Source organism: Camelus bactrianus, chromosome 2, assembly GCF_048773025.1.
Source record: "Camelus bactrianus isolate YW-2024 breed Bactrian camel chromosome 2, ASM4877302v1, whole genome shotgun sequence".
Lineage (NCBI taxonomy): Eukaryota > Metazoa > Chordata > Mammalia > Artiodactyla > Camelidae > Camelus > Camelus bactrianus.
Window position 1 is genome coordinate 55811440 of NC_133540.1, and position 27745 is coordinate 55839184.

At 37.8% G+C, this 27745-nt stretch overlaps 1 protein-coding gene across 12 annotated transcripts in view; it reads left to right on the plus strand.

Annotated features, from left to right (window-relative positions):
* The first annotated feature begins 9022 nt into the window (after positions 1 to 9022).
* The window catches only part of CAMK2D (calcium/calmodulin dependent protein kinase II delta), a 286575-nt gene continuing 267852 nt past the window's right edge, over positions 9023 to 27745 (plus strand). For 3 of the 12 annotated variants that reach the window (XM_074341853.1, XM_074341854.1, XM_074341852.1), the window contains exons 1-2: positions 9029 to 10508; positions 12123 to 12217. In XM_074341853.1, the coding sequence (XP_074197954.1) occupies positions 10444 to 10508; positions 12123 to 12217 (160 nt within the window). In that variant the 5' untranslated portion in view covers positions 9029 to 10443. Of the gene's footprint in view, positions 10509 to 12122; positions 12218 to 27745 lie in introns of all 12 variants that reach the window. The other 9 variants (XM_074341865.1, XM_074341862.1, XM_074341856.1 and 6 more) reach the window with 6 other exon arrangements.

The window sequence follows — 27745 nt, forward strand, 5'->3', positions numbered from 1 at the left end:
TCTGTATCAATAAAACTCCTGAGAATTTCTTAACATCATTGGATTGACTTCTAAATTTTTTCTGCTATATAGTCACATATAAAACAAAATTTTTCATTTTTATCCAGTGATTACCTGATTTATGCATCTTTGTAGTATCATGTGTTAAATTCTTAGAACAGGCTTTGGAATCCAAGAGACCTGGATCAAATGACAGCTCTATCTGCTTTCTAAGGTGTGACCTTATGAAAGCAAACATTCTGTTAATTGAATTTTGTTTGCCCAGGTGTACACTAAGTATAATAAGCCTTACTTTTCATGATTGTTGAAAGGATTAAAAACAATATATGTAAAGTGGTTAGCAAAGTGTTTGGCACACTGTAGATGCTAAGTAAATAGTAGTTATTATGGGAGGAATGCAAACGAGCCTGAAAATTTATTTTAGGGTCTCATTTTTTTAACATGGCCTCATTTTTGATATAGAATATGACTAATAGAAATCATAAAAGACTGGGGAAATGATCTGATGGTTTGGAGGAGAAGGCTCACTGGGTGAAACAGTCAGGAGGCCATTGCACCAAGATAATAGAACCCCTCTATGATGGCACAGAAGTCAGAAGGAATAAATTCCTGTAGGTATTTTGTAGAATCTACAGGATGTGATAATGTTGGAAATGGGGAATATAACGAAGAGATCAAACAATACTCCAAGGATTGAATCTGAATAAATGGTGAAATGGTACCATTCACATAAATTGAGACTTTGACATCCAGGTCTCTCTGGATAGCTAAGGGGCTAACTATATGGAGGCAAGAGACAAGGGCTTTGGCAGTGCTATCCACTCCAAAGTGGTGGGGAAGGCCTACATTTAAAGAAAAAGAAAAGGAAGAAGAACAGGCAGAAAAATGAATAATGAGTAGTGAGAAAACCAGAAGAATTGAAATTGAAGACGTCAAAGGAAGACAGTTTCAAGAAAAGGTGGTAATTGGTTATATAGATTCCCACAGATTCCTGTGAAGATGATGCTTGGGTCAAGGCCTGGATTTAGTCATTGGGAGACCTTGGGTATTAGTAGGATCCTCAGAGTGGCAGAGGGACAAAAGCCAGATTGCGCAGACTTCAGCAGGGAAGTGGCAGCTATGGATGGAACACACACGCGGGTGAGTTCTCCCTTTTGTTTCTGCGATCACCTGGAATCTGGCTTTGCCAGCCCGTTGGAAGAGCCTGGACCAAAGTTCAGGAAGCAGACCTTGGAAATGTGCTAAGGACATGAGACTGGCTGGGAACATTATGGGAAAGGGTTTGCCTCCAGACACTGAAATATCTTAGTGAATACTTTGGATTTAATCATTAACTTCCCCCCTTAACATTTAGTCAGATTTGCAGATCCTAACCTGGATTAGCCCTGAGATGAAATAAGAAACTAACTTGAGGAATGGGGGTACCAGAGCCAGGGAGAAGCAACAACTGAAGATGAGGCCTCCAAAGGAGAGAGGACGGATAGGCTTAGCCTGTGTAGCAGGAGGTGACAGCTACAGAAGCAGTATGTTTAGCAAATGAGTCACTGATCTCTGGAAAAGCAGCTGTTGACTGGCTAATATAATTTGACACTTGGGGATTGGTGCAGTTAATGAGTGAAGCAGGACATTCAGCTGGTTTTCCCCTGAAGACAAGAGACTTCCATAATTCATTTGTTCACTCCACACTGCTCCTCCCCTTAAAGAGCGGCCACTCCTGAGGAGCTAAATATTTTCAGAGTTTCTCATTTGAAAAATATAAAGTATATACAAGAGTTTCTAACTGTGGTGTGTAAAGTGAATAAAAATAGAGACAATAACATATAGTGATTAAAAATACAGGCTCTGGGGCTCAGCTCACCTGGGTTTGATTCCTTACCTTGTTGTCTCCTTTGGACACGCAGATCTGTTCCTGTCTCCTCATCTGTAAGACGAAGGTAACAGAAAACTCTCTCAGAGGGTTCTGAGTCATAGTCAACACTCAACAAATGTTACCCGTTAGTATCTTAGACACTCCTGAAAGCAAACCTTGAATTTGCTCTTGTTTCTAGTGAGAAATAAAGTTACCTAGACATTTAGTGCTCCAGTTTCCTCATCCGTAAGATGAAAAATATGATGTCTCTTCCATGATTACTGTGAAATTATACCATGAAAAGAATAGTTCTTACTATTCCTCCATCCTACTTCTCCATCAAGAAACAAGGAAACTTTAAGGGAGAAACCACAAAGTTTATAAATTCTAAACTTTATATTTTGGAATCCACATTCCAGTTCTCAAATATGAGCAGATTCAAAAGTTTTATCTCTTTATAGCATTCATTGCCCTTATTACACAAATAAAACTTACTCAATGAAGGAAAATCTGGAAATACAGGGGAAAAAAATTCATTTATAGTCTTACCCTCAAAGATAATCACAGTTAAAATTTAGGAAGTTGTCCTCTGAGAATTTTATTTATCTGTCTACTTATCTATCTATCCAAACAACCAAACATAACAAACTGGAATTTAACTAAATTTAACTGAACTGGGATTAAAATAAATTCTTTAGTAACTTGGAGTTTCATTTAATATGTGACAATTTCCCATGCCAATACTTTGCTGTAGCATAATTTAATGCAATAATGGCTGCATATATTTCATTTCACTCACTGCACCCTGATCTATTGGGCCTCTTCTGGTTCCTTGAATTCGCCATGTTCTATCTGCTAGGATACTTTTCTGTGTACTTTCTTTTATCTAGTTAATTCATACTTAATCTTCAGATCTCATTATGCTCAGCCTTTCTCCTAGCCACTAAGACAAATATATATTCACATAGCTCCCTGTATTCTTCCTTCACAGTATTTAATTTTTTTATGAATAATTGATTTAATACCTATCTTCCCTACTCAAAAGTAAGCCCTACAGAAGTAGGGGCAATATTTTATATTTTATATTTTTTATTTTTTGAGATAGTATTTATTTTGCTCTACATTACATCCTCAGACTCCCTGGCCTAATATATCAACACACAGTTTATAGAATAAATGTTGCAAAATGAATGGCACAATTCTTCACATTTAAGCTGCAGAAATTCTTTGTTTTGTTTTCTGTGTACTTTGATAACCCAGCTTAATTGCCTCCACCTTCAAAAACACCTTTTCACTGTTAATTTGAGGGCACATGTTCTTTGTTAAATGAAACAATCGTGAAAAAGAAGTGTTGCTCACAAATAAGCTACTAATTGAAGCTTTTGTCCCCCCACGGGTATAATAAAAGAGAAAAGCATGAAAAATGGGAGGGTTTTAGAGAGAAATGTGCCCGGCTCTTTGCAGGGGTATTGCTGTTGCTTCCAGAAACTCTAAACATTTGCTTCCCCTATTGAATGAAAACTGCATTTGTGTGTGTGTGTGTGTGTGTGTGTGTGTGTGTGTGTGTGTGTGTGTGTGTGTGTGTGTGTGTGTGTGTGTGTGTACTAGTAATAGTAGTAGTAGGAGTGAGAATGGTAAAGTGGTTCTTATTTTTACTTTTTAAACTTGAACCATATAGATATTTGTTCTGACTGGAGCTGGGCTGTTCTATAACATAGCTAACTTTGAATTACCACACTAGTGGAAACTGGCAATGTGGAAAAATAAAATATGGTCATAATCTAAATCACCTATTTCCAGTCACTTACTAATTGTACTTTTATTCATAAGCATTGAATTATAGTGATATGTTATATTTGTCCAGGACTTGATTTTAAGAGTTTTTTGCATAATTGGTTTACAGTAGGTTAACTCACAGAAATAGACAGAATCCTCAAAACCCAGTTCTCTTAAAACCAGAAGTTTATTCTTTTGGTCTAGAGCAGGCGTTCCAGGTGAGCAGCACTCAGCTCTTACGAAGGCCTTCAGGGACCTAGGCTGACTGACAGAGGCGTGAGGACAAGAGAGTTGAGTCTATGTAACTAACCAGGCCCAAACTAGGAAATGTAACACATTACGGTAAGATGTACTAAGGAATCGGGGCCCTTTTTCCCCCTAAGGATATATATATGAGCTAGTAACAGAATCTACACTGAGAGACACACTAGATTCCTTTAGTGTGAATTCACTAGAGAAGGGTGATCTCATACCTTAATCCAAGTAAGAAAAGGTGATGGCCTAAAACAAGGTGTTTGCAGTGGGAATGGCACGAGGTATGACGACTCGTGATTGGCTGTGGAAGTATGGGAGAGGGACAGTTACAGGTGACTCTTAAGTTTTGCTGAGATCTGGAGAAGGTGCAGGTGCAGAGGGAATCTGGGAGATTACTTTTTGACGTATTGAATCAGAGGTAGAAGTGGACAATATGGGAGGAAATTTCCAATAAGAAATTTGCCAACACAAGTCTGAAGCTCACAGAGTGATGGGAGTTGAAGATAAAGATTTCAGTCACCAGCATTTTGATATCTAGCGTTTTTCCTTTCTGCATTCTCTATGTGCCTGCAAGGAAAGAGGGCCCTACCTGACCCCTTGGGAGTTTATGTTCCTTCTTTCCCTTCTCCCCTATAACTGGTGGTCAATGACCCACTGGTGAAGAATAGGAAAGTCCTTGCCTGGAGGGGAACAAAATCTGGGTGTAATTTGCACTCAGCTGCTGGTAAATCAGGCTGAGGCTGGGACTTTGCCTGAAGGCACATGCTGTGGTCTGTTTGTTTTTATTTTGCTTTTGTCCTGCTTCACTTTCTTACCCTTCTCTTTGAGAGCACTGCCTCAATGAATCCCCATCTTGTCTAAGGATCTATATATGGAGAGTCAAATTTAAGACAGACAATAATCAAGATAATGAGAGTTATTAAGGTAGCCCAGGGAAGGTGTGTAAAATAAGGAAAAGAGCTGCCCAAGATGGAATCCTAAGAGCAACTATCTTACCACAAAGGTGGAGAAAAAGAGCCAGGAATGAGCCTGAAGTAAAGAGGAGGTAGAAATGTGCATGTGTGTTGGGGGGAGGAGGAGAGTGAGGTGCTGTGAATGGAGAATGTGGTGTCAGACATGGAAACCAACAGAGAATTTCAGGTCAAGAGTATGAAATGATACAGAGAAGTCAAGTTACATAAGAAGTGAGAGGATCCAGTATTTATGGCAACAAAGAGGACTCAATACACCCTATTAAAGATTGGGCATTTTTAATATTTTGGAAGACAAAGACTAATATTCATTAAAAAAAAAAGAGGAGACATTTTTGAGTAACTATTAGGGCACAAGCTCTGTGATAGTGCTATGAGGAGGGACTGAATGGCAGTTCCTTGCCACAAAGGGGCCAATAGTCTAATTACAGGAGTGATAAGTGTTGCAACAATAGTAAGTGAAAGTCGTTACTAGTGCACAGAGGAACACTCAACATCTACTAATGTTTTCTTTACCTTATTGATGACTCCAGAATAATTTATACAGTTGTTTTGATTTATACATCATATTTAACATAATTTCCTGCTACAGTTCTTTTAGCAGTGTTACGTATGCATGTATGTTCATGGAGAATCAAGTAGGCTTGATTTCAGTATACTTGAAAGTAACGGGAAAAGAGCCACTTCTTGATTGTGTGGATATTGCTTATTTTCTTGTTTATTTACACATTTATTCTTATAATTTTTAGTAAAAAATAAATTCTTTTAGCATCAGACAGAACAAAGAAAGCTTTCATTTTATGAATAGTTAATTTCTTCATCTGCAAATTCATCTTGCACAAATGGATGGTCTGGCATTTGATTATCCACTCACTTGTAGACTATCTTTGTGTCTGGCTCTATGTGGCTAAGTTATTGTACCTTAGGAAGACTAACTGGAAAAAGCAACAGCAAGTTGCTTTGTTCTCCTTGCCTCTAAATCTGCAGTGAACAGCGGCTTATGGTATAGACACTGCTACAATGCTCACAGAAATGTATTACTGAGGGAGTCTCCACTTTGGGGAACCAGAAGACAGTCATCTCTTCATTGTTTCTTGTCTTGTAACTTTGTAGCAAGCGAAGTCAATGATTTTGAAAATCTGCTTCATTTATTTAAGTATTAGAGACTTACCTCTTCTTAATTGGGCCATTGAAGTCCTGCAATTTTTAATTGCAAGTTTTCTGTCTTCTATCTCTTTACTACTGTTTGTCAGTTGAGGAGGTGCAGGTGCAGAGGGAATCACAAAAAAACGGATGGGATACATTTAGAACAAAATTTAGTCCTTGTCTTGGCACTAACATGATTTCAACTTATGGAAGTCTGGCAATCTAGGTAGTGACAGCGCTCTACTTACAACTACTTTTCAGACGCTCCCCCAACCCCAGACTGCCCCTCGCCTCTTCTCCCTTGTTTGTTGCTATTGCCATTCCAATATTAAAGGGTAAAAATTTAAAGATTATATAATTATGAATGCTTTGCTTCCACCTTAGCAAAGTACAGTTAGGAGCTGTAAACAATATATTGAGTAATCTCAATTTCTGTGTGATTAAATAAATTGCGAAACCAAATATGTTACTGTTTAGAATTTTTTTTTCCATTTTGCACTTGAAAAGTGCAAATGCTATTTTAAAGCTGTATGTTTTGTTTCCTTACATTGACTTTTCCCACAATGAGATCTAATTATTTAAAACCTTTGGCATCTGCCTTTCATTTCAATGTAAAATTTAGTAAGGCCAATATATCTGAAAAACAGAAATTCCTTCCTCCTTTATGAACTTCAACGACAAGAAAATTATTAATAGATCCTTTTCCCTTGATGCCAATTATTAGTGTATTTTTAAAATCCATCTCTGTGCATAAACACTCAGTCATGGGATACTGTGACCATCTTAATTGAAAATGATCACCTTTATAGTAAGAAGTCTTGTCAGTATGTTAATTATCAACTACCAACTTTAATATGAAAATCGTGATGAATCTACATCCCAAAATAATTGCCCATTCAACAAAATTCATTGAGCAGCTGTTATATGCCAGACAATATTCTAGTTGCTAGAAACAGAACAGTGAGTAAGAGACAATAATTCATTCCTTGAGGGAGCTTATATCCTGGTTGGGAATATAAACAATTAAGGAAAACAAATGTGTAATATACTAGATAGCAATAGGTGTTAAGGTGAAAAATAAAGATGGGACTAGGACTAGAAATCATGTCTGAAAGAGGTGCAGTAATGATAGAGTGGCCAGGGAAGGCCACATTGGTAAGTTAATATTTGAGAAAATATTGGAAGGAGGTGAAGAAATGAGACAGGAGGGTAACCAAGAGATGAGCATTCTGGGAGAGCAGAGAACAGCACATGCAAAGGCCCTAATCAGAGCATGCTCCAGGAACAGCAGAGGCCACTATGGCTGGAGTAGAGTGAGCCCGGGCACAAATTGAGGTAAGAAGCCTAATTGAGGGTAGAGGGCAGATCCCCTAGGGGCTTGCAAGCCATGTTCGGGATCCTGGTTTTAGTCCAACTGAGATGGGCTGAATCCTTCAGAAGGTTTTGAGCAAAGGCATGGTTTGTTCTATCTGGGATTTTTAAGGGGATCCATTCTGGTTGGTTGTTCTGAGACTTGAATAACGGGAGGCCAGGGCAAAAGCAGGAGATCAGGAAGGAGGCAAGAGATGAGAAACCGAATGGAATTTCAGCATAACTTTAGAAGGATGAATGTCTTCAGGAGGTCCAAGCTTCAGAAAATATCTGTCTATATTTGTTAAATAAGAGAAATAATTAGTCCAAGATACAGATCAAGGAACAGTACAAATACAGATTAAGCAATGATTGCTTAAAAGTACACATTGATAGTCTTTTACATCAGCATTAAAACTCAGTTACATTTCCTTTATTCTATCACACAATTATCATAACCATTTACAATTATAGGTAGTTTAAATAACTGAGATAAATACAGTAATTATGAAGGTCTCATTACTTGAATATTTAAGACAATTTTCTTCCCCAGAGTTGTAAAATTTCATATTACCTTTATTTATTGTTTTAATTTTACTTCTGTTTCCTTTTTAGATTCAGAGAATATTAAATCATTGTATTAAAACTTGGAACCATATTGTTAAATATTTAAGATATATATTAAAAATCTTTAGCCTAGATCAAAAAAATTTTTTTTAACTTTCTAGCCCGATTATTAATACTTCGCTTGTTTCTTTACATAGTTTTTGGTATCCTGTTTTCTTGTACCACTACACTTTACACAATATTTGCTTTTTATGGTTAGGAAGTAAAATATCTACAAAGTCCAATTTTGTTATAATAAGTGTCAAAAATCGTGAATATTTTGAGAATTCTGGTAAAAGCCCACTTATTGGCAGAATAGCCTTCCCCAGACCAGGAAATGAGGCAATTAGGATTACGGGCGACCGCGGACAAATTCACTAATACCAGCCCTTGGGAGCTAACAATAACTCCTTTAAATCTCAGATTCTCTGTATCTCCTAGTTATCTTTCATCTTCCTGCTCTGAAATTTTGAGTCTCTGATGTAATGCCAACGGTGAACAAATTAGCAATAGAATTGCCAGGTTTTTAGAGTCCCTGTGCTGTAAAACAAAAGGCAGTAATTTGGCAAAGAGCATTCACAACGCTTTCGTTTAGGGCCTGCCTCTAAATTTTGCAATTGCATAGTTTATTATAAAGACACAGGACTAGAAGGAAGGCCCAGGTATTGTTTTAGCAATCAGCAATTCAAGTATTTTAAATGTAATGCATAACTTTTTTCTCGTATTCACTGTAAACAATGGCAGATACGCTAATAAGTAGGACGCTTTCTTTAACTGTTAAGTGCTTTTTCAGATAGCCATTTATGGAGTACACTCAGGTGCCACTATCCGACCAGATCTTAGAGCATGCAGGCAAATAACACACGACCTCTCTTTTTCCTTTTACAAAGCGTAACGGACTAGACCTATTCATGTGATGCAAATGACGTCAGCCTCTACCAGGTCGCGTGACCGACACTCAACCTTCCCACTGCCCCGCCCCCTCCACCAGAGCAGGAAATCTCGCGAGAAACCGCCTTACTATCAGAACTTACTGAGGTTACAGGGGAGTTACTCAGAAGGGAAGGTGTGGTTGAGTGGTAGTTTTTGCTTTTATTCTGTTAACGTTCATGGCCGAAGTAAAGGCCTTTGGGAATTGCCAGAGTCTGAGCAACCCAACCTAGAAAACGGCGGGGGAGGCGGAGAGTGAGGTGGCAGTCATATCAGAAGTGAAACGTGGCGCGGCGGGCGTCGCCCCTCGCTTAAGAGGCTCTGAGGGAGGGAGAAACTCTGCGCGGGGCGCTGCTTCTGGGGTGGGCCCGACAGTCACTGGGAGGCTGAGACCCTTCTCTGGAGGCAGGCCATTGCCCATATCCGGCTCCCGCTGTGTCAACACGGAGCCGCGTAGAGTTGAGTGGCTGTGCCCCTCGCCCTTCCACGGAGGCACAGGGGCTGCCGCGCCCGTGTGGGGCTGTCCCTAGTGTCCGGCGCCCCGAACCGGGCTGGGGGCTTCCGTGACCCCGGCGGCAGCGCCCAGCAGTCCACGGGTTACCCCGCATCTTCCCGCTAAATCAGCCCCACATTTAGGCAGGAGCCTAATTGCGGGCTTAACTGTGTAATTTTGACGTCTCGCCTCATTTACCTAAACCTTCTCCAGTTTTCTTCCCCGCACCACCTCCTCCACCCACCTGGTCTCTCTCTAGACGGGTGTGCGCGTGTGTGAGACCGAGGGTGGGAGAGAGAAATCCACGAAGAGACAGGGTTGGAGTCGCTAGAAGGAGGTGTAGGACCAGCGGGGAGGGGGCTTTGCGAGGGAGGGGTGCTGGCAGGCGGAGGGAGCGGCGGGAGGAGGCGCCGGGGAGGAGGCGGAGGCCTGGGGACGGCAGAAGAGGCTTCGCCTGAGCCGAGCGCTCTTTCTTTCTCCGCGCAGTCTCCAAGCCGCGCGGGCTCGTGGGGAGCGCGAGGCCGCCGAGGTGCCCGCGGGAGGGAGGCCCGCTCCGGCGCGCCCCGCGCCCGCGCCTGCTGACAGCTGCAGCTGGGCTTGAGCTGTCCGCTCCCGGCTCCGCGGCCTCCGCCCCCTCGGGCTCCCTTCCCTCCGCCCCTACCCCTCCTGCTCCGGTGCGGATCGTTTCGCAACCGCTCGCTTCTCGCCCCTTGCCCTGCTGTTTTCTATTTCCCGACCCCACTTCTTAAGTACTTTGCCCCCTGCTATTGGAGGGGCTGGAAAGGGGGCGGGTGGAGCGTCCAGAAAAGAAGAAGGAAGCGAGGCCCGGAGGAGGCGGCGGCGGCGGCTCGGCGGACCGTAGGGAGGAGACCCCACGCCACCCTTTCTGGTCATCTCCCCTCCCGCCCCGCCCCTGCGCACACTCCCTCGCCGGCAAGCTACTTTCGGACGAGGAAAGTGACGGCGGCCCTGGGTGACAGCGCCGCGGGGTTAGTCCCGGGGAAGCCGCGCGTCTGTTCGCGTCTTGTCTGCCGCGCTCCCAGCCAGGGGGACAGCCCGGACCGAGGATGGCTTCGACTGCAACCTGCACCAGGTTCACGGACGAGTATCAGCTTTTCGAGGAGCTCGGAAAGTAAGCGCCTTTGCCGGGCACCCGCACGTCCCCTTTCCAGCAGAGGGCGGGTCGCGTTAACCCCGACCCACCGGCCTCCCGCGTGGGGCTAGGGAGTTTGGGAGACGCGAGGAGAGGAAGGAGGGTCCCTGGGGTGTCAGCTCTGAAAAAGGTGCTGTCTTGCTAAGGGGAGGGGACGAAGAAGGGGAAAGACCCCCTCATCCCAGCTGTAGCCCATTCGGATAATCCTTAGCCCACCTTCTCCCTCTCCCCCACCCTCTTGCACTAGAGACTTAGTGGATTTACGATCCCTGCAGTTGTAGCTGTCATCCTGAGAAGTGTGTGTGTGTGTGTGTGTGTGTGTGTGTGTGTGGAGAGAGAGAGGAAACAAGAACCCATGTAAAATGCAACATAGATCATGTTTTCTGTAAATAGAGATGCCTTCTGGTTCGCCGGCTTGTCTGCCGTATGAACCACGTACAAATGAGAACTCACTGCCACAGACGGTGCCATATTTATTGATGCCGAAAGTTCAACTTGGCGTAGAGTCTATTTCTCATCCAGTAGTTGTTCTGTCCAGGAAAAGGGCCACCCGAAGGAACTCGACCCCCTGTCCCATATCCACTGCTATTCTTTGTACTGGGTTACGCGCTCATCATCATCCTTCCTAGGATTTACGTGTGCATCTTCGCGTTCTCTGGGAGGATTTACTTATACAGGCAGCGGAAAAGCCCTCGAGACCGGGAGAGAGCTTCCCTGGGGTGGCCTAGCATTGTATAAAACGGCCTCCTACACCTGGCTGGCAGAATTACTTGATGTTAAGGAAGGGGCAGGAGACCTAGTGAAGACCTGAGTAAAGGGACCTAGGGGCCCAGCTGTGAGCGTTGATTTATGTAGCATCAAACCCAAACCCAATCCGGCTATCGCTAGTTTCCAACATTACTTGAGAGGGGTGCGTTTAGATATATGTTATTGTTTTATACAGTTGAATTAAAGGAAATGTAAGTATATTTTAAATGTAATGAAAATTATATCCTTATATATTTATGTTGTCTGCTGTTAAAACATGGAGAATATGTCGTGAGAGCAGCTTAATTCAAATCTCTCCCCTCCCCCAGCCCAAAACAGGGCACAGAGCAATCACCATAGCAGGATTTGTTAAACCACACTCACATGTTCCTAAGGTTTATATTTTAATGAAAACAATGGTCATATTTACTTACTTGGAGCCACATTAATTTTTTTTCCCACCAAAATAAATAGGCAGCAGATTTTTACTGCTCCTCCTCAGCTCTGGTCTTTGAAGGTTTTTTTTCCCCCTCAGCATTTGGTGCTGTCTAAGTGTGAATTGTAAAATGTTTTCAGATTTCATGTACAAACAAGAGCCGTCGTAATTGGCAGTTCCTTTCATTTTGTTGATTAATAATGGGTGCTCCCAGTTAAATAAAATCGAATTTTATTCAACATTAAAGAAAGTCTGAGTTTCTAGGAAGAATTGTTCATTTTTTGGATATTACAGTGGTGCACTGATGCTTGACAATACACCAAATTCAATAAAAATACTCAGATGTTGTAATTTTGTAATAGAATATCAGAGCTGATTATATTGATGACCTGCTAATTATTGGTTTTCAGGGGGGCATTCTCTGTGGTGAGAAGATGTATGAAAATCCCTACTGGACAAGAATATGCTGCCAAAATTATCAACACCAAAAAGCTTTCTGCTAGGGGTGGGTATTTTCAAACACATTTATATTAATTTTGTATTTGTCATGTTGGTTGTTCTGTTGTATTTAAATATTTCTCTTAGTTATAATTGTAGACTTAGGTATCATATTACATATTAAGATTATTTCCTTCTTGAATGCCTCTTGGCCTGTACAGTTTAAAAATGACCAAATACAATTGCTATTTATTAATTTACTAAATTCTATCTGTCTTGTGAGCAGTAGCATAAATAACTATATTTTAAAGCAAATAAGTGTCACCAAGTGCATTTGCCTTTAGCTGTAGTGTGAAATAACTTTCAGAAAAACCCTGGAATGGAAGAATCTAAGTCTCACAACTGTCATTATTCCCTTTTGCTTTTGAGAGGAAAAATAGGTCATAGCTCAGTTGAATCCTATATTTCAATTGTAGTTACACTTGAACTTAATTCATTAAGGTATATTTAACAGTAATGGCTTTGGGAGGAAAATTTTATGGTTGCTATATTCTAGGAAGTTTGGCTTGTTTGTGATGTTTCTGTGTGCAGTTCAGACCTTTACTTGATCATCTGCTGTAAGGCTTCTCACAGACTCATGTAATGTATTTTACACATGCTTTATAACCGCAAAGATAATTCATACTCATAAAATAGCTGTTGACATAAGCAAAAAACTTGGAGGGGCCTCATTGCATTCTTTTTATTTTGTTGAACTCATGCAAAAGTACTTACACTTAAAGGTTAGGCATTCCAATTATTGTGAGCACGTGTCTAAGGTATTTCCATGGGAATTTATGGTTTGAAATTAAAATGAACGAAATGCCATAGTGTAAGCCCATTTCAGTGACCTGGTTTATTTTAAGTAATGAGAGAAGAAATTCCATTAGGGTTACTTTTCCTTCTTTAATTTGTCTTCTAAAAAGTGTTGCTTCCTAGTATCCTGGTATCATTCTGTTTGGGCTCTGCCATGATTTTTTTTATTTGTTGCAAATTCTTCTAACATGTACTTAAAGATTAGGTTGACATTTCAGTTTATTCATTTAAATGGGATTTTGTTGTGATTTCCTTTATCTGATTTTAAAATGATTCTGAGGAAGATCTATGTGTTAAAGTAACCAGCACTACAAATTCATGACATAAACTAATGAGAAGCTCATTATGCTCAATTATGTCTCACTTCCCCTCTTTCTATTCCACAGGAATGTTTTTAACTGAAGAGGAGTTGCTAAACTTTAAAAAAAAAAAAAAAACACTAAAATGTCATTAAAAAAAAAGAAAGATGAAAATGTGTAGTCAGATTCTTTCAGTGCTTATATAATTTCTTCCTGTGTGCTAGGTAAGAGTAGCGCACAGGAAGGTAACGTTTGGCAAGAGTGGGGATACCAGTTCTTTTGGAGGTGTTAAAACACCTATCCTGTATCTTTTAGTGGCTTTAAATTTTCTCTCAAAATAAATCAGTCCTCTGTTTCATCTTTGCTAATTTCCTTAGTTAGAATCATCCCTTTTCATTCACCCTAATTCATACTACCTGCACCAGAATGGCAAATAAGCGTCTCTCTTCTCACATACATTTTACTTTCTTTTGCCTTCAGTTTATGGAAGATAAATCTTCTCCAGCCTGATGGAATTCCTTCTAGTGTTCCTCACCTGCTTCATACTCTGCTTTAAAGACCAATCTACTCCAAAGCCACCTTGCTCCTTTTGGATTTAATGATCTTAATTGTTCCAATTACATTTAGGGAAAGTAGGGTGAAGAGCCAACATGTGTGCTTCTTGTTCTCGCTCTGCAATTTTCTTTCCTTGTGATTACCTGCTTTATGTTAACCTGCTTTTGAAGAATGAGGTGAGGAAGAACGTGCTGGAACTAGATGCTCTGGATTTAAATTCTGATTCCCCTACCTATTAACTGTGTGATCTTGGGCAGTTTACATATTTTCCGTGAGCCTCAGTTTTCTTATCTGTAAAATGATTAATAACATAATCCTTCCTTTTATAGGGTTTTGTAACAGAGTGGGTTAGTATAGTAGAACAGCGCCTGCTATGTAATGTGCATTCAGTGAATATTAGCTGCAGTTATCTCATTGGGTTTTTGTAAGGTTCAAGTGAAATTATTTATATGATGGAACTTGAATTATAAATCCAGTGGCAGCCTTGATTTAGCTATGAGAACCCAATTTGAATCTTGGCTCTACTACTTTGTGTGTAAATTTGGTTCAGTCAATTACCTTTTCTTGATCTCAGGTGGCTCCTTCAATAAAATGAGGGTAAAAAATCCCCGTAGGGTTTCATGGGTGGTTTTGAGTAGTCAGCGGATTTTGAGAATCACTTCTTAAATTGCAAAGTGCTGTGTCAATTTTACCTATTACGTCTCACCTGTAAAATATTACAGGACTTCTTCAAAATGTTCAATTTATTTTATATTGCCACACAAATTAGAGCTATTTATAGAATGTTTATACCTTTGAAAGTGTACGTTTGTTAAATCTATACTCATATTAAGCTACAAACTCTTAAAGGAAAAATACCATGCTTTCACTTTTTCAGTATAACATTTTACAACATTGAGGACATAGGAGGGGCTCTGTACAGAGTGACTAGTTATCAGGTGTGGTTATTAGATGTTTGTAAAGGAATTAGATACCTAGTTCATTCCTAAGAACAAATACTGGGTGTAAAGAAATCTGTAAAGTAGTGTATTGAGAAAACACGCTTAAAAATATGAATTCTTTCAAAACACTCCCTTCTCAGAATATAATGATCCTAAAAAAACTTCTTTTGCAGAAAAAAATTTAAAATAATATATATAAAGGGAATTGTAGAATGAAATGCAAAATAGAATTTTTTCCCCCCTAAGGTAATGATTTTTTTTTTGGTTGCAAATGGCAGTTTTTGTGGAACATGTAATTTTTTGTACAGATTTTTGTTTGTATTATTTGAAATATCATGCCTTTGTAAATCCAAGCTTTAAGCTTACTTATTTTGAAGTCTAAGCAGGTCCTGCAACTCAAAGTAATATTCTTTAAATGTAACATTACAGGTGAAAAAGAAAGGCCATTGTCAATAAATCTAAGACCATGAGGGAATTGCCAAAAATTTGGCTATATTCCTGCATAAATTTGCACATCCAACTATACTGTCACCCAGTTTTTCTGTGCCTAGGTTTTAATGGATTTCCAGCAGACAGTTTCAGTTGCATTTCCTCTCAGCTGTTAGTCACACACACCATATTTGGGAGACTCAGTCTGTTGAAGAATTTCTTCTGCGTTAGCACGTGCATGCAAAGGGCATTCATTACAGGATACTGATCAGATAGATAAATACATTCATGTAATGTAGCTTGTTTTTAAAGTAAAAAATAGTGTAGAAATGTTTCAAGCATCTGATAGGTTACATGTAATTTCTGTCTTTTAAACATTTTTTTGGTCAGCTAGGAATAGAATGCTTAGTAAATGGTGGATAGTGATAATAGGATTTCCTCATATTAAATTGAGAATTAGAAATTATATCATTTTGATCAATTAGGTTAGCACTTAACAAGTGCTAATTTGTCCTGCTGTTTTGATATTTTGTCTACTTTGACATTTTTATAACTGTAAGGTATTGTCAGATTATGTAAAGTCCATGAAGGGCTGTGATTGCAGTTGAGAATCCAGTCGACTCCTGGTTCTGATGGCAGATGTCTTCAGAAGCTGTACATGTGTTTTATTTTGCATTTTAAAGCCTCCCTGTGGTAAAAGATTTTTTTATGGTACTAATGACTTCTTGGTGTTCATCTCCCAGTGTATTTTTTGATAATTAGAAACCACTTCTTATTACATAGAGTCGGTGATGTGCCACAAGTCATTTTTTTGTAACATATAATAAATTACAGTAGAAGCTTGAAATAATATATGTTATTATAATTATATTTTACCTCTGTTGCTTAAGTTATGAAGGGGTTTCATTTTACATTCTGTAAAACTTCAGATATAGCAGTTAAATGATTTTGGCCATCTTTGATATTGCTAGTTTTGTTAACTCCTAAATTGATGGTATTACCAGAACATGAGTTAGGACTTTATAAGACTATTTGACCATGAACACAAAGTTAGGTCTTAGCTATGAAATCTGAATATTGCATTTATATCCCTAAGTAGTCTTTGTTTTAATAGGGATGTCAGTAACTCTTGTTACATTTTTTTTTTTCCTTTTTTGGCGTCCAGACAGCCAAGAAATTACTGTAATTTGTCAGCCTCATGGTCACTTGTCTTGAATTGGAAGTAGAACTGAGACGATATAGGTGAATCAACTTGTTCTGATTACACATTATTGATTTGGCAATATGGAACTAATTGGGCAAATAGTATTAACTTTTGCAAGTTTCTCGGCTCAAACAATACTTTCAGGAAAATTAGTAAATCATTTTATTTTTGTATTTGGAATCTCTACAACTCTTCAATTTTTGAGACCCAAAGTGGTATATCATCCTTATCCTTTAGTGTCCTTTAGTTATGTTTAGTTATATTTACATAGGCTTTAGTATTAGACATTTATTTTCCTCTTTTGATGAATAAAATTATTTCATTCAAAAGTAGAAGATTAAATATATATATATCTGTCTGTCTATCTATCTACATTTCCAGGAAATAATAAAAACACTTTCAAAATTCTAGCATCATTAAATAAGGAAAACTTAATGTGGTTCTTTAAGAATTTAAGAATTCGTAAAGAATGTGGTACCTTTGTCAGGTACTTCACTGTGGTGTTAAGCAGTATCACTTCTACCTGACTGATCATTCAGTAGGAATTGAACACCCTGAGAACCTTGATCGTCTATACAATATTAATCTATACTTTATATTTTCATTGAAATATTAAATCAACTCAGTGTAAAAATTTTGTTTTTATGAATTTTTTCAATTGTAATAATCATGAATTAATATTAAACATATACTAGGATTTTCTTAGGCACTTAACTTCTTTTGTTAACTCGAATTTTAATTAAATTGTAAGTCTTTTCCTTGGGCTGATACTGAGGCAGGCCAACTCCTAGTGTCTCTAGGGCAGGCTGATATTTTTGTTGACATCTGACCCTCCTCACTTATTAGGGTATAGTATGTACAGTGTTTTTTATGAATTATTGGCAGTTAGTTAATGCTTGTTTACATGGAAGGCTAGGTTAAAGCTTTTACGTTATATTAGCATCATTTAGTAAACTATACTGTGAGATATTAAATGGAATCTTAGCAAAATATTTTTACTCTAAAATATACCTTTATACTTCATGTGTCATGCTACTTTATACATTACTAAGCACATTCACAAAGGTGACCTCATTTTATGTTTCTATTTTATAAATATATAATGATTATAATGGGCAGAGTGTTAGGAAAAATAAGGTCATCTACACAAATAGACATCATGGAAGACGTAAATGGTGTTTTAAGTCTAGCATGAATAAAGTGCTGTGGATTTTCAAAGGAGGGAAAGATTACTTTTATCTAGGGAGGTGAAGGAAGGCTTTTATATATTATGGATTTAAATTTTTTAAAAACGCAATGCAGATGGGGTTCAAGTACCAAAGTCTAGGTAAACAATTTGGAGAAAGTGTTCAAAATAGTTTAAATATCTATTACAATGAAATGTTATTTTACTCACGTGGTGTGTTTGCAGCTATCAGTATAAAGTTACTTTTGTGGTAGGAAATTTTTTTGGTGACAAAATTCCTATGCTCCCAATTAAAGTAAATATAACAATACTTCCTAAGGTGAATTCATAGACCTTTCATTTGCAATAGCCTGTCTCTTATTTAGGATGGGGAAACTGGTAGGTTTGGAGGGTAGAAAGCACTACTTTGGTTTGGATTTTAAATATCAACTATTGTTATAATTATACTCAGTCACAGAACAACATTGTTGATTTTTTTTGGGGGGGGGGTTAGGTGAACCGCTTTTCTGATACTACATTCTCGTTTTAACTTCTTAGAACTTTGCTTATTACTACCAAAATCAACAATAATAATAATAAAATAGAAATGTTAATAGCCATTGTTTAAAGAGAACCTTCTAAGTGACAGATACATATTTATGACACTTTATTTAATCCACACTGCAGCTTTCCAGATAGACAATATTACCTCCATTTTTAAATAGAGTTAGTAAATGGTAGAGGCAAGAATTTCAACCCAGTTTTCTCTGGCTCTAAAGCTTGGATCTTTTCACCATCACATCCCATTGATTGCTGTTACAGAGAGCTTACAACCTTTCTGTACAGATCTATATGTGCTTGACTGATCTCCCTACTAAATTCAGGGTCCTTTATAGAAAGAACTATGCCTTATACATCTTTAAATTTCCAATGCAATGTATGGAATAGAGTATTTCTTTGGGGAAAATATATCTTGGATTCCAGCTTGTGAGAAAAGAGTGTTTTAATTGCTGCAGTAACATAAGATTAAACTGAAGATTCAGAAGGTCTTTTGGTGTTTTTTGTTTGTTTGTTTGTTTTTTTTAGGGAAAACAATGTAATGAAAACTCATTAAAATGGTAGGAAAATGACTACAGAAGAAATGTTTTGGTGAACTTAGTTTGTTAACTGATTAACAATAATTCGTCGGATTACTTCTAAATAATTTACTTGTTGCTGAAAAGAAAAACTCAGCCCTTAACCAAAGCCCAGAGAAACCTGCTCGGAGAGCCATTCTCCTTCTCTGGCTCATCTTTAATCAGAAGAGTGGAAAACAGTTGTTTGTTTTGTTTCTTCTCAGACAGCACTGCTGTGTGTGTCACATTCACACAAAGTTGTGGCAACCGAAAGAAAAATATAACATTAAGTTGATTTGTTGAAAAAATAACTCAGGAACAGCTAGTAGTATAAAGATAAACATAAAAAATTGGTACATATTCTTTATATGCAGTTCATTGTTCTACCTGAGGTTCACTACTTTTTGTTAGGTTACATAGGGATTAAAATGTTTTTATTACATAAAATTTGACATATGCAATTATACATATCTAATTATAAAACAGTAATTATGCACACCCAGTAAACTTCCACCCAACTTAATAACTAGAACATTCCTTCTCCTTTTAAACTATTTGTGTGCCTCTTGCTGATTCCTATCCCTTGCCTTGTTCCAAGAATTTATCAATATACCTAACTTTTTTAGGAGAGACAGCTCTCATTTCCCTGTACTCTGGGATTTTATAATTCACTGGTTGATCTTAGTTGATAAATTAGTTGCCAGTGGAAAAACTATGCACTCATTAGGTAAACTGTATCCCATTTTGAGTTGTATATGTATGAATTTATGAAATGTATTAACTCTCGTATTAGTATATAATTTTACCCCCTCCCTTTAGGGAAGGCTTAGATTATTTGGAATATTTTTAGGAACAAGAAATTACTTTTGAAAAAATGTCATTTGTGATATATACACATTGGAGTCAAGAGTAAGTTATGTAAAACTAGCTTAAGATAAATACAGTAAGTGAAATTTAATCAGATTTTTATTCTGTCTTATAAGAAAGTTATAGAGGTTTCAGATATGCCGTATTATGGCATTAGTGTTTAAATTAAAATTTGATGTTTTGGCAAATAAATAGTTCTGTGATTTTTGGAGGCTGTGCTCTGGATAACTTGAATTTCTGCTGAAGTGTGTTCATTAGTAATTCAGGCCCAAACTATACGTCCCCAGGGGACTCACCAATGTTCCCCTTCTGCGAATGATGTCATGATTTCCCCAGGCTTTCCAGCAGGCTTGATTCCTTTCTTTTCCTTAGCTCATTTCAACTCCATTTCCTTCTCTTCTTTTTCACCATTCTAATTTGAACTCTTTTCCTCTTCAGCTCTTTTGAATAGCTTCCTACACAGGTTTTCCAGTTGATAGCTGCACTGGTTTTTATTCATTTATTCACTTTATCATTAGACTTCTAAGTACTCACTGTTCTGAGCATTTGATAAGATATGGAGATAGAGGTCTTGAAAGATAGACTCTACCCTCAAGGACTTCCTAGTCTGTTAATGTGGATGGCAGCCTGGCAAATACAGTATACGTAGCTTTTGAGGGCTCTAATGGAGGTATGCACAAGGCTTTCAGTGTAGATGTGGGTTAGAGGTGGTTGGTATCACAGATTTCTTGAAGAGATTTCTGTGTGAGATTGTGTTTAGAATGGTAAGTGAGCCTGATAGAAAAGGGAGAAATGGTTCCCCAGGCAAAGTAAGCAACATGGTCAAAGGAAGAAAGTCTGGCTCCACCCTCCAGATGGATTGAGTACACCTAGTACTGTTGAAATCCTCTCTCCTTTAAGACCTAGTTCAGGTGCTGCCTCCTCCTTGAAGCTGTCCCTAACTTCCTCTCACCCCTCCTTCCCTTCTCCAGCCAGATGTGACTCCTTTTTTCATCCTTTGAGTAGCTTTTTCATGTTCCTTAAGGAGCTTATCACATTTCTCCCTTTGCATTGCAGTTACTTATGTGGTAGTTTTCAAACATCTTGTGGACATTTTTAAACTTATCTTTGAATCTGTGCCTGGCATGCTAATTACAGTATTGCATATACTTGTTAATGTTTGCTGAATGAGTGGACAAATGAACAAATGAGCAAATGTTTCTGTCTCTTGAGATAGACATATGATTAACAAAGAGAGACCCTGACACATGAAATAATGCAAACTGAGTTGAAGCTTTGTGTCAGATAGCTTACACTAATTGAATAAATTAACTCCCAATTATTCATAATTCCCAGTTTATTCCATTAGTTTTCTGATGACGAATTACTCTTTGTTGGAGATAATTTTGTTTAATTCAGTAAACTTTTGAGCAACCATGTGCAAATTCTTATTGCTTTCTTTAACTGTGTAAAGTGAAGTGGCTCGATACCAAGGGGTAACATTTGTGTCATCAGTACCACTTCAGTAATGCCAGATTCATGTCAACATTACATTACTTTGACATGTTTGGGTTTTAAAATTTTTGATTCATTCTCCAGAGATGGTTACTTTTTTACTTATCTTTTAACCAAACTCATTTTTAAAAGCATTTTGGTGATAATTTATAAAGTTTGGATATACAAATCATGGATATTATTTGTTTAGAGTTATTATATGATTTTCTAGGAAAGGCAGTTAGAGGCCAGCTGTTAAAACCACTGTGTCCGTAAATTCAAAAACTTGGTAAAAAGGACTGGAAAGTGCACTTGTTTCAATATTGGAAGGTCTTTAAAACAGAACACATATTTTAAAGCACTTTAAAGTGTATATTATATAATTAGGAAATATGCTCTTCTCATAAATGTATTCCAATTATATTTTTAAATGGCAGTGTAAAGGCTGTGATCATGGGGGCAGAAGTGATTTGTGAAATTAGTTCAGCTGAACCTTCTGGCCATTTTGTAGAAACTTCATTTATGATAAATCTTATTTTTGCAAAGTAAATTGTATATTGAAAGTTACATATATATTCATATTTGTTAGAGAATTGTACACTTTGGACATACTTCTGATGCATTTATTACCAATTTGGTTAAAAATATTATTTATATTATACATATATATTACTTATATATAAAATATTATATTATTATATTATAAAAAATACATATTCTAATTACAGAATCTGAGGAATATACAGAAAAAAATAAAGGAGACACATTCATAGTTCAGTTACCCCAAACAATCACTGTTAGCATTTTGTCTTCTTTATTTTTGTCTTTTTAATTTGTCAGAGTACTAGACTAAAATATACAATTTTGTGTCCTACTTCTTTGCTTAATATTATTAAAATTCTCTGTGATACTACAATTCCTTTGAATTACACTTCACTGAGAAAAACATCAGTTTTAGTGTTGCTAGTTTTTTTTAAAATTTGTTCTTTGCTGTTATAAATGACATAATGGTAAATATTGGTTTGTAAAACTTTTTCATATTTCTGATTCTTAGGAAATATTCATGAAGGGGAATTAATGGATTAGAGGATTGGATTATCAAATTCTTGATCAATGTGGCTAGATTGCATCCTAGAAGTTGTACATTTCCACCAGTAATATTTGTACACTAACAAGTATGCTAGTGAAACTGAATTTTGGGGAGCATAATTCTACATTTCAATTTCAATTTAACAAAAGAACGGTTACTAACCTTATTTCACACCCTCTGCTAAGTGCTGGATAAACAAAAGTACAAAGATAAGGTCCTTCATTTCAAGGTGAAATGGATATGGAGTCAAGCATATTACCAGAGAGACTGATGAGTGTCACAATGGAAGTGTTTACTCATTCTGGGTATAAGGAGGTAACTGTTGGATTGCTGAAAGTTTAGGGAAGACTTACTGGAAGAGCTGATGTCTGAACTGGGTTTTGAAAATAACCACTTTTGAATTTAAAGATGGATAGAAAAGATGTAATTTAATAGGATATTATTTTTTAAAAAATCATGAGAAGCAAGGAAATCAGAAAAAGTCAATAAAGAGAGAACTGAAAAGTAGATAAATACTTTTTAAGCCTGATGATCAATTTACTGGGTATAAAGTTTCATGAAAGCATGCAAAAACTGATGGAAAGAGATGGAAATTTTTTCTTTCAGTGAATCATTAAGTGTAGCAAGATCAGTTGGAAGGTATTAAATAAGGTGGGTTGAGGGGATTTTACAACTCTGAGTCATAAGGGATAAACAGCTGATAAGAGAGGAATAACAGCTTCTTATCTCTTATCTCACATTTTGTTTTATTTAGCTTTGGGGCAGTACAAAAAAAATCGAGTGACTAAGTGAAAGATAAAAGGACAGAAGGATTAATTAGAGAGTTCTTTAAAAAACCCCGATATTTAAAGTGCCCTAGGGAATTACGTTTGATTTATAACAAAGAAAACTACATAGTCTCTGCAGTTGTGATTTAAGATTAATGACTGTTATAAAAAAAGTTTGTAGGTTTTGGTTTAAAACCAAAAGATGTCTAAAAATGGTATCGACATTATTCATTGCCTGAATTCCTAGTGTCTAGAATAGTGCCTGGCACCTTTCAGATATTTATTGAATAAGTGAATGAATAAATGACTCTCAAACTACATCATATATGATAAATATTTAGGGACCCAGAACTCTTAGCAGTAAGATTTGTATACACTATACTATTTTATGAAAAGTGCGAAGTTAGCAGGTAAATTCTGTGATGTATGTAATTTAGCACGTTTTGCTTGTAATTTAGCATAAGCTCTTGATTGGAAAATAGTCATTTATTCCTTTCACTTAAATAATGGAAAAGTCTCTCATTCCCTTAGAAGACAACTTCAATTTAAATATTTAGCTCCCTACCTAGGCTTAACCATACAGCATTCCACCTGCCCCCCCCCCCCCCCCCCGTTTTAAAGGGATCTTAGCATCTATAGAATTTTGTTATTTGTAAGGTCCCACCAGTTTTATTAGTGTTATAACTTGTTTAAAGGGGGAAGTATTGTTTTACTCAATGTATATACATAATTTATAGTAGATTTTTTTGGTGTCAAGGAAGGGCTTTGTTTATACAGGAGAAGGCCTCCTATTGACTTCAAAAGTAATGACTCAAGTTTGGTATAGTTAGTAGGGTGGGAAAAATCCTAATTCCAGATTGCAAGCAGAATTTCAGGGTCAAAGTCTACTCCTGTTACCTGAGTGTAGAGCTCCTGATTTCAGTCCAGTTTTCATTCTAGTAGAGTTGGAGAAGGGAAACAAAAAATGGTGTCAGAGAACTATTTGTCTCCTGTAAATTGGATTGAGGCCTACTTTCACTAATATTTATGTGCTTTGGAAATTATTTTTGGAAAAAAAATTCTTTGGATTGACCTTGCTTCCTGCTTCCTATGTATTTTACTGTCAGGAAAGGGGAAAACAAAATTTAATTGTTAACCTTAAGTCTATTTGATAGGAAAAAAATGAAATGTATATCATATCTTGTATTGACAGAACCAATTATTGATTATGTATAGCATTGTATCCTTTATTTAGTGCTAATAATCACGGTGTCTATATTCTGCCAGTGACTTGATGAAGAGAAGACCCTAAGGCATGCACAGGGATGGCTAAAGGATCACTGAAATCCTTTGTTTCAAAGTGAAAATGACTCTCTCAAGTGAAATTAGTATTTGTTGACCTTTTGCAAACTTTAAGAAACTATTTTAGATTTTATATTTTGGAATAATCTGAACCAAATAAATCCAAATTTAGAGATATCAGTATTAGAAATATACAATGAATGCACACAGGGTCAGTTTTAAAAATAGCACTTAGCTTTGAGAGGGTGATTTTTCCTTCATCCTGCATGTAAATGCTTCATTCAGAACTCCTGTAGCAAGCTTTGGGGGAAGAGGCGGGAAGGGAAGTGCGAAATGAGTTTTGAAGAATCCTTGTAGCCCACACGAATGCTTATTTAACATCTTTCATTCAAGGATCTAGGATGTTTCTTGACTGACTCCCACAGGGCTTGTGGACTGTGGGTGAAGGACCCTTGGATTCCGGTGCCCAGTGCTGTAAGGCCTGTCCTCCTGAGTGGCACGTTGCAGCTGTTTGTCACAGTGCACATCACATGCCCTCCCGGGCCAGGGAGTGCAGGAGGCAGCATTACCCAGCTGAAATAGCAGAGAGATTTAGGGAGCACGGAGTAAATTACCTGGACTGGAATTTGGCTAGGTCTGTGGCTCAGTAACCCCATTCCTATAAAAATGTTCTATCTGTAAAACATTTTATATCCTGTTTTGTCCCAAAGAAAATAAAACCTACCTCACTTTCCATCTGCATGATTCTGTACATTTGGGAGCTTAACATAATAACGAGGATACAATAGCTTGTATCGACTGTTGATGATGAAGGAAAGTCAGGTTAGCACTGGGCATAAGGAACCCATTTGCATTGTGCCTGTCAAAAGCAGGCTGTGGGAGGCATGAAAACAATAAAATATGCTCAGTTCCCAGAAAAAAAATTTACTGTTTGGCTTGGAGAATAGGAGATACACACAAATAATTATAGAGGAGATAAAGATGAGTAGCAGAAGAATGCATTAAGATCATTCAGTGTACCAGGTAGTGGCATTTAGTTGTGGAAGCAAGAAAGGAAGCATTGAGGGAGTAGAAGTTAAGATGACTGGAAGGAAGGAAGAAGGGCAAGGACATAGAGGTGCAGAAAGTCATGTAATGTTTGGACAAAAGATGGAGAAACAGGAAAAAAAGCTTGAAAAGATGTAAAGGTCTTTGACTGACAGGTTGAGAATATTGTCTTACATATGGTGAAGACACATTAAAGAGGGCTTCTAAGACATTACTTGGCAACAGTGAATAAGCAGGGTGGATTGGCATTGAGCGTGAGATACTGAAATTCTGAAACTTTAGGACAGTAAAGGGAAAGGAGTGAGAACACAAGGATGCCTGGGGTTTCAAGGTTGAAATCATGGGGAAAATTGTGATTTTCATATAACAAATTGAGGAGTCAAAATCAAGAACTGATTTGGATGAAGGAAGATGATGAATTGACTTGTGTTTAAGGTACAAGCTATATATTCAGGTGGAAACATCTGAGAGACCATTGAAAATTGAGTGTGGTCCTTAAGAACGGGACTTGGGAAGTGGTGCCATGTACTGTATAGGTTAAGAGCATCTGCTCTGAAATCAGACTGGCAAGGTTCAAGACCTGTGTCTGCCACTTCCGAGTCCTTGTGATCTTGGATAAACTTCCTAACTTCTCCAAGCCATGGTTTTCTTATCGATAAAACTGCAGTAATCATTTTAGCTGCAATTTGTGACTTGTCTGCACAAAGATGATGGTAAAACCTGTACTAGTGGAAAAGATCACAAAGGAGAGAAAAGATAGACAGGAAAAAGAGCCCAGGACAGTGCTGTGGAGGGAAACCTGCATTTTGATGAATGAGAGGAGGAGATAGAACTATTTGAAGAGAAGCGAAAGGTATGTCAGAAAGGAATAATGCAGTGCTTTGAACTCTGAGGGAGAGAATTTTTGCGAAGGAGGGGATGGCAGGTGTGATGTTCAATGTTACAGAGAAATGGGAAGAAATGAAGACTGGGAAAAGGCCTTGGTTTTCCATATAGCAGAGTTTCAGTCATGTTAGGGAAGTGACCATGAGAATCAGGCTCATCTGTTAAGTCCACATCATTGTAGCTGAGTGTACTGCATGAAGTAGAATGGTATATGATGAATACTTGCTAAATGAATAGAAGAAAAAACTTTCTTGGGATTAAAGAATAAATGGAGATAACATGTAAAACCTTGCTGGTTTAATAAAATAGGAAAAGAGAGACGGACACAGTGCTAAGGAGTAATTTCAGGGATTAACCTGGTCAAGGGAATTAACTTTGGTGATAAATAAAACTGAAGCTTATTTGACAGAAGAGGAAACAGGATTACTCAAGAATAGAAAGACTGATAACGTAAGGGAAGAGAGGAAAAACTATGGGGCCAAGTGATGGAGACTGTTGGGTCTGAGTGGGAACAAGAGATTAGTCTGGGAAAAAATCTTCCTCACAGAGGACAGCAGGAGAGTGAGAAGACAGCACGGTGCTGAGACATTTGGGATGGAGAATACAGTTACAGTTCAGCTGGGAAGAGAAATGGAAGCAGGATTGAGAGCTTGGAGAGAAGAGATTTGGGATGGTCTTTGGAGATTGTAGAGAGGAAGCCACGAAAAGCATCGTGCAGTGGGTGGTAGTGGGTATAGCTACCATGGCCTTGAATCTAGCCCCAAACTGCCCGAGCTCTGGGGACCTAGGGCTTTAAAAGGTGAGGCGACCGGAAATCTGGCACTTTTTAAATATTTAAGGAAGAAGGTTTCTTTCTTTAACATTCATTTTCTTTAATTTGTACAGATAGTAACAATCAAACTGCTAGAATTTAAATCCAACCCTAGGTAATAGCAGAAGCCCTTGCTGTTGTCATTCTATTATGTTCTTTCTAGGGTGCATCCAGCAGGAGAGGTGGTGGGAAGGAAGTTAGGAGGCAAAGAGTTGGGAAGAAAATTTTATTCTACAGGAATGACAGCCAGAATGACATCATTTTAGAATGTTTGGTAGCAGATTTCTTTTTCTACCTGGAAGGGAAGTCTGAGGAATCTTTAATTCACAAATTAAATCGGCTATTTTCCTTATTTCTATCAATTTTATTCAATTTCTGTACATAAACAGAAGACTCCACAGGCAGCTTTTATTTATTTATTTAGTTTTCCACAGGCAGCTTTTCATGTTTGACTTGTACATAGTTTCATCAGTATGGAAAGCACTGCTTGTGGAGAAAAATTATTACATGTCAGGAGTATGGAATAAATATTATAAAGCCATAGCTGGTTCATCCTGGATTTTTTATGACCAACATTTAGTGAGGTTTATCATGAATACTCGTTTTTATGTGCCTTGCTTACTTTCCTATCTGCATACCTCTAGTTCATTCACTGTGATGATAAGGACTTTTGGTTTGATGAGTTTTCCCATAAGCATTGGTGTGTTGAATAATTTTCTTAAAAGCCTGTGTCATTTTTCAGTTTGCGTTTCTAAGTTCACTACAAAGGCAATGAACCCAAAGATTGTTACTAAGATAGTTGTAATCAGAA